Source organism: Dasypus novemcinctus, chromosome 24 (genome assembly GCF_030445035.2).
Source record: "Dasypus novemcinctus isolate mDasNov1 chromosome 24, mDasNov1.1.hap2, whole genome shotgun sequence".
NCBI classification, from domain to species: Eukaryota; Metazoa; Chordata; class Mammalia; order Cingulata; family Dasypodidae; genus Dasypus; species Dasypus novemcinctus.
Genome location: NC_080696.1, coordinates 1752129 through 1759583, shown reverse-complemented (window position 1 = coordinate 1759583; position 7455 = coordinate 1752129). Strand labels below are relative to the sequence as shown.

General features: G+C 62.3%; 2 protein-coding genes across 2 annotated transcripts; both read right to left on the bottom strand.

The window, feature by feature from the left end:
• Positions 1-2668: 2668 nt before the first annotated feature.
• Positions 2669-3444, bottom strand: TMEM239 (transmembrane protein 239). The gene has a single exon (XM_004469153.4). It carries the CDS (start codon positions 3376-3378, stop codon positions 2689-2691), a length of 690 nt encoding a protein of 229 aa, XP_004469210.3. The 5' UTR covers positions 3379-3444; the 3' UTR covers positions 2669-2688.
• Positions 3445-3663: 219 nt separating this feature from the next.
• Positions 3664-4376, bottom strand: C24H20orf141 (chromosome 24 C20orf141 homolog). The gene is made up of 2 exons (XM_004469142.4): positions 4047-4376; positions 3664-3975 (listed from the first exon to the last, which is right to left on the bottom strand). The coding sequence occupies exons 1-2, from the start codon at positions 4301-4303 to the stop codon at positions 3738-3740; spliced, it is 495 nt and encodes a 164-aa protein (XP_004469199.1). The 5' UTR covers positions 4304-4376; the 3' UTR covers positions 3664-3737.
• Between the last annotated feature and the right edge of the window lie 3079 nt (positions 4377-7455).

The following is a 7455-nucleotide window of genomic DNA, read 5'->3' as shown; positions in this document are numbered from 1 at the left end:
CACGACATCATTTTTCATCTCTGCAAGTTCCCTTGCCTTAAGCCTTTTTATCTGCCCCATTTGCCTTTTTATCTCCCATTTGCCTGCCCTTGAACTGCCCACTCCATCTTGTTTACCTTTTGTTTTGTGTTCTTGAAAGAAAAACCAGTGTCTTGTTTGGCTGGCACGCGTTTTACGTTTGTGTAAAAGGAAATGTCCTATTTCTCGCTTGGTTTATTTTCACTCAGCACTGGGGTTTTCAGATCTCGTGCCTTCGGCCGCCTCTGCCCCGTGGTGTCGCCCGTTCCACACTTCCCGCCTTCCTGCCACCCCCGCTGGCAACAGTCACCACCCTCCAGCCTGCGTCCCCGGCTCCCCGGGCCCTCTGGAGCAGGCTGCCATTTGCCAGCCCTGCGCCTGAGGCCCCGCGTGTTAGCGACCCACGTGCTGGGCCCCGCCGGCTTTGAGAAGCGCGTTCTTTGGGCCCCGTGGGTCCCAGCGCGCACGACTCTAGCTCCGCTCCTGGTGGCACCTCCTCCCTCCGCGGTACGGGGAGGGGGGCGCCTTCTCCGGGCGCTTGCCCCAAGTGCACCTGGTTTGGGTCAACAATGGCCCGGCCAGGGGCCCAGCCCGGCCGCACGGGCGCCGGAGCCTCGGCCCACCAGGTGCCCAGGCTGCTCTGGCTCCTGACGGCCAGCCTGGGACCCGGCGCCCGCGCCAGCTCCAGCGCAGGTGTCGAGAGGCCACGGGGTCTTTGGTGAGCCGAGTAGCCCCCAGCCACCCCCATGTTCCCTTAGCAGCCTTCAGGGCTGACCAGAGCGCGAATGGCCTCGCCTTGCCCATGCGCGGCTCTGACTTGTCATCTCTGAAGTGGGATGGGGACGGCAGGGCTATGATTTTGGCACTCGGGGCTGGTCCAGGTATTGGTGCCAGGAGCCACACAGGAACCGCAGGCAGCTCTTCTGTTTCACCCACGAGACACTGAAGTCCAGGGAGGTCTGGCAGCTTCCCCCAAGGCCATGCACCCCAACCCGGCCTCAGCTAATTTGCTAAAGCCAGGCCAGCCCCAAGCTGTGTCACCGCCACGGCCTGCTTGCCCTCCCCCTGCTACCAGGCCATGGCTCAGAGCACCACGAGCAAACAGGACGGCAGGTGCCACTGCCCAAGGGTCAGAAAGCCTGATAGCAAGCGGGTTTTGGCAAAGGTGAACCAGGCGTTCAGCTGGGCCGGGGGCCTGCATGGGTGGCAGGACGGGGCCTCGGGCCTGGGGCTCCCGGAGCAGGGGCTGCAGGGCAGGGGTCAGGGAGGGCTGGGTGGCGGTCCGGGAGGGGGTGGCGCGGGCAGGGAGGTTGTCTGTCGTGCGTCTCAGCTGCTCACGACGGGTCCCAGGGGCTCTGTTGGGAGCCGTGGCGGGGTGAGCAGCCTCCCGGGGGGAGTCTTCGGCCGGGTCAGTTCTGGAATCCACAGGCTGAACTGCCCCGCAGGGAGCTGGGCTTTTCTGCTCACACGGCCGTGCAAGCGCGGCCCGGCACCCAGCCCCAGCCCCCAGCGTTTCACAATCAGAAGAATTTCACATCTGCACATTTCGAGATCTTTTACATCTTGTCCCGCCCAACCATCCATTTTAAGAGCCAAAATTCTATCCACGACAGAGCGCTTTTATGAGCGCCTAGAGAAGCTGCCTCCTTCAAAAAACTTTTTGAGCCTACAGAACGTTATTCTTGTTCATAACAGTATCTTGGCGTTTCCTGGTCTTTACAAGGCACTTCACAAACGGGCTGCCCTCCCGGGGCCTAAACGCTGAGGCTCAGAGGACCTGACGGCCGAGGGCGGGGGGGCGGGGGGGGGCGGTGAAACGGAGGCTGGGGCGTTTCTCCACACGACCTTGGGCGTCTGAAAAGCGAGTGCCCACTCTCGGGAGCCTCCCTGCCCTGGGCAGTCTGTCCAAAGGACTCGGAGCGGCCTGTGGGGTCTGGCGGGCAGGGGAAGCCTGGGGGGCAGGGGGGCCTCTGTGGCTCCTGCCTCTCCCGCTCGGCCCGTGGGGCTCCAGAGTGGGAAGAGTTGCTGGGAGGATGGAGTCAGGGCCGCTGGGAGGTCGTTCTCGTGAGCTGTGGCTGGGACAGCGGAGCAGCCGCAGGGGGGCCCAGGGTCCCCACTTCATGGGGAGCCTTCAGCGGCTTGGCCAAGCTCTGCTCCTGGCTCAGCCCTCTGCCCGGACCCCCTTTCAGCCCTGGACCCCCACGCCAGGGGCCTGCAAGTTCAGCCTGAAGGAGGCGTCTGGAGGCAGCTGGTCTACCTCACTGCCTCCAGCAGCATGCCGTGCTGGGGGCCGGGGGCTGGGGCTGCGGGTGGGGGCAGGGCGCCCGCGGCTGGGTGGGGGCAGGGCACCCGCGGCTAGGTGGGGGGCGGGTGGAGGCCAGGGCTGGTGGCCTGGGGCCGTGGGCCAGGGGCTGGGGCCGGGGCTGGGGCTGGAGCCAGGTGCTGGGGGCTGGGGCCACGGGCTGGGGCAGGACCTGGGGGCCAGGGGCCAGGCTGGGTGCTGGGGGCGGGGGGGGGGCGGGGGGCGGCCGGGGCTGGGGGCTGCGGTCCGGGCCGGGGGCCAGGCGGGGCGGCCGAGTGGGGAGCCCTTGAGCCTCGCCCGCCCTCCCCGGGGCCTCGGGCCCTAGCCCGGGCTCAACACACACAGGCAGCGGGTGGGCTCGCCGCCATCTATTGTTGCAAGGCCTGGGGGCTGGGGTGTGCCATGGAGGAGAGGAGGCCCACGAGGCTCAGCAGGGTGGAGAAGAGCAGCAGGAAGGAGGCGGTGAAGAGCAGGGCCGGCAGCGCGCTGAGCACCAGCAGCAGCACGGCGGGCAGCAGGTGGCGCCACGCCGCGGCCACGACAGGCCACAGCGAGCTCAGCAGGTGGGAGCCGGTGGCGAAGAGCGCGTGGCACAGCATCAGCGCCAGCAGCAGGTAGAGCACGCCCTCAAGGCCCCACAGCACGCGCAGCAGCGGCCGCCGCCAGCCCGAGGCGGCCCACCAGCGTGCCCAGCTGCGGGGCACGTGGCACGCCCACCAGCGCGCCCAGCCCTGCCGCGTGGTCCAGGCCGGCCAGGGCGTCTCGGGCTGCAGCCCCTCGCCGGCCCCGGTGGCATCCGTCTCCACTCGCGGCTGCTGCGTCATGGCGGGTGCACCTGGGGAAAGGGCCAGGCCAGCTGCAGGGCAGCCCTGGAGGGGCCTGGGGCCCAGGGCAGATGGGGGGCGGCACGGGGGGCGGGACCTACCTCTGGGCAGAGCCCCTAAGTCATGATGCCTCCTGCAGCACCTGGACGGCTGGCAGCAGCCCCGGGCTCCCTCTCGCCTGCCCCCTCCCCAGCGGAGCCCCATTGTGACCCGCACGGGGTGGGGTCCAGCCATGAGGAGCAGTTCAGGCTGCCAAGTCCACCCAAGCCCCCTCCAGACCCCCCGGCTGGCAGCTCCGTGGACCCTTTCTCAAGCTTTCTTTTGGGGCAGCCGCCCTGGGTAGCAGACCTCTCCACGCCGGCCGAAACGCAGCACCCCCGCTCTCTGGGAGCCCCCCACCTGCAGATCCGGGCTGGCAACCACACCCTGCCCTGGGCCGGCCTCTCACGCCCTCGTGGCTCCCAGGCCCTGGGGGGCCCCCCCGCTCTCACACCCCGCTGTGGGGCCCGGGATCCACTGCATGCAGGCCTCCTGCCCGCTCAGCCGTGACACAGGACAGCAGGCCCAGGGTGTGGCAGGTGTATTCCGAGGCCTCAGGCCCATGGGTGGAGGCAGAACGCCAGGCCCAGCAGGGCCAGGGGCGGGCCGCGGGCCCCCAGGAGCAGCCCCAGGGCTGTGAGCAGCAGGAGCAGGGCGTCCTGGAGGCCGGGCGGGCCTGCCCCTGCCCTGGCTGGCAGAAGTGGCATCCCCCGCTGTCCGGGACCCTCACCGGCCCCCTGGTTCTGGCCGCCTTCGGGAAGCCTGCGCTGTGGCAGGGAAGGAGCTGCAGGCCTGCAGGGGGAGAGAGGCCGCCAGGTGCCTGCCTGCACACATGCCCTCCTGCCGGCCGCCTGCCCACCTACCTGTGGAGCAGGTCGAAGGCCAGGAAGCTGAGCAGCAGCAGCAGGGCCGGGCCGGCCGCAGAGAAGACTGCCCCAGCCGCCAGCCCCAGCGCCCCCAGCCCCAGGACGCTGTCCAGCAGCTGGGCCAGGCGGGGGGCCCAGGGGACCACGCTCGGACCCACGGCACTACCCAACCCCTCCCCAGCACCCAGGCCCCTGGGGGGGACTGGGGTGGGGTCTGCAGGGACTTGGGTCCTGGAAAAGCATAGCTGGGTCATGGAGGGAAGTGAAGGGGACGAGAAGGGCTAATGTTGGGGGTGGGAGTGGGGGTGGACCCCGCAGCCTCTCAGAGGTGAGCTCAGAGTGGGAAGCCGCTCCCCTTCCCCACCTCCTCCCTCAGCGTCCCCCTGGGCTGGGCTGGGGCATTGTGACCTGCTCGGCGGAGCTGGGGGAGGAGTTTAGGGTTCTGGTCTCAAGAGCAGCCAGGGGCCCATGGGGCTGCGCCAAGAGGAGGGCGGTTTGGAGACCCAGGGTGACCTGCCTCGGCCAACTGCCCCAAGGCACGGGGTGGGTGTTCTACGCCCCTGGCCTGGCCGCCGGCCTGGAGGGAGGGCTGCTTGCCACCTCCCTGCGTGCCCAGAGCTGTGTCCAGACAGCTCGTCCCCTCCTGAGAGGGGTGCCTGCTGGTCCGCGCGGGCACGTTTTAGGGCTGCAGGCCTGGAAGGCAGAAAGAGCCTCTGCCAGGAAGCAGCCGGAGGCTTTCTTGGGCCAGGTGACCTGCTGGGTGGGGGGGGGGGGCACAGGGGGAGTGGGGGCGGCTCCAGAAATGGGGTAGAGGATGTGGGCGTGAGACGGCCACGACCGGGCAGCCCCAAGCCTGGAGGCGGAGGTTACCCTCGAAGAAGGGAAGGGAGGCAGTTCTGCCTGCGGTGGGGGACGGTCACCTGGGGAGGACGGTCACCTGGGGAGGACGGTCACCTGGGGGAGAAAACCGTCCCCACCATGCCCTGCCGAGGGCGGCGGCTCCAGAGGCGAGCGGAAGGGGTCGTCGTTAGGAAGACGTAATCCTTGCTCCCACACCGTGTTTTGAAGGAAAGCTGCTGGGCTGGGGGCAGCAGTGGCCATCCAGCCCCTGGGAGCAGAGCCGGAGAACTAGAAGCCGCCCCCAGCAACCCAGCCCCAGGCCCCCGCGGCCTTGTGCGGCTGAACCAGGCTGGGTCCCGCGAGTCAGCCCCCAGGTCCTCCTGATTTCTACCCCAGCTGTGGGGCTGGTTTCTCTCGTCCCCCAGGGCTCTGGGAGGGGGGCTTCCTTCCTGAGTTCTGCTCGCTGGAGCACCCCCAGGGTCATGGCCCCTCGGCCAGCATTTTAAACCCCGGCAGTGGCCTTTGTCCCAAGGTCTGGATGCCCCACAGCTCTACCCTCCGACCACCAGGACAGCAGCCTCGTGCTCAGAAGCCCTTGCGGTGGAAGGCTCCGTCTGTACCTGCTGCGCAGGGCGCAGTGCTCATCGCTTGCCTTGACCTTGGGGAGTTCTCCCTTTCTGAAACACTTCCGGTCTCCTGGCCCCTCCTTCCCCCTCCTGCCCCAGGCTCAAGCACACTTGATTTTGGAGAGGCTTACCTGCTTCTCAGCCAGCCTGGGCATGAGGCTTCTTTCAGAGCTCTGATAAATTAAAAAATGAAGAAAAATGTAAAAATCGATAGGATTGGAAATGTTGAGAAAATCTTTCATAAATTAAAATAAGAAGTCCATGAAGAAAAGAAAATTTAGTAGACCAATATTTGATTCATATTCTAGAAAATTAGATGGAGGAAAGAAGGGGACATTTTTTTTTAAATCAAGAAAATTTCCATAAGTGAAGGAAATGAATCTCCAGACGGTAAGGTCCCACCCGTTCTCAGCACAATAAATGAAAAACAGCTGAAAACAAGGCCATGATGAAATTCAGATTACCAGACATGAAAAGACACTCTGAGGGGCTTTCTAAGAGGAAAAGATCACATATGAAGGACCAGAGAGCAGAAGGCACCAGACTTTACACAACACTGCTGGCCAGAAGACAGTAAAGCAATGCCCTAAAAATTCTGAGGGCAGATTACTTCCAGCCTAGGAATGTATCTGTCTGAACAATGAGCAAATGTGAGAGTAGAGTGAAGACATTCTCAGGCATCCAAGGTCTCAAAAAATCGACCCTGCATGTACTCTTTTTTAGGAAGCTGCTGGAGAATAGACTATCAGAACAAGGGATCAAAGGGACAATGTGGGATTCAAGAAATGGGGCTGAACACAGGAAAGGGATATGGGGAAGACCCGGATGGCTTGTGCCCCTTGGTGAAAAGAGTGCCAGCCCAGGCTGGAATTAGCTAAAACAAATAGTCAGTTCTATTAGAAGTGTTGGATTGGGTTAGCGACTGATGCCTAGAAAACCAGTGCCAAAACTATGTAATTAACTCCAGGGAACAAAAAAGTTAAACAGTAATATTTACATGATCATAATAATATTTAAAGTACTATTACTCCAACGACAATTTAGTTAGCTGTATAGGAGGATATGAGCAGGGAAAGTTTACGTCTGTGTACTTGTGTGTGTTAGGAAGCTAGATCCTTATATTCCATAGTAGGAGATCCACAGATAAGATATAAAAATAGGAAAGTCAAGAAATGGCAATAGAAGCATAGCAGTAAATACCAGGAGAAATAAAAGAAATTAAAAGTGGTTGACTCGGGAATGAAGAGGCATAAGGGGAATTTTCTATTACAAGGCTAAATGTGTTTTACCTTTAAACCTATACACTGTAGTATTTTGATAAAAATGATTTAGTCTTTTTTTAAGAGCAAGTCAATAGGGTTGTATTGTGGAGATCAGGAATATGCCTTTCCAAGATGAATGAAAAGCCAGTTTCTTAATGTTATGTGGATACTTTTGGGCTTGAAACAAAATTTCCAGTGCCAGCATCAAACACAGATGCAGAAGATTGAGCGCCTTTCAGTCGGTGTGCCCTACACCAGGGCTTCTCGCCGCGCAGCTCCTGGCACCGGTTCTGGGGAGCGGGTCTGGGCACAGAATCTGCATTTCTCACAAGCTCCCAGGGGCGGCGGACACTTGGGGAGCAAGGTTTTCAAAGACACCGGCGTAGGAGAGAGAAACGGGGTGGGCAGGGAGGCCATCACGTGAGAGACGCTGCCCTGCGCGTCTCCATCCGTGCCTCGGTCCCTCCCAGGCTGGGAGTGTGTCCCGCCTCAGCACCAGGGCAGGAGGCTGGGGGCACGGGCAGGCAGAAGGTTCCACTACTCATCGGCTTATGTAGCCAGCGAGGTATTGTTCAATTCCATCAGTGTATGTGGGGGCAAGAGGACAGGGTCAAGCTGGCTCCCCTAATTTTAATTCACCCAGTGCCACTAGAACCACGTGTTATCTCACTTCATCGC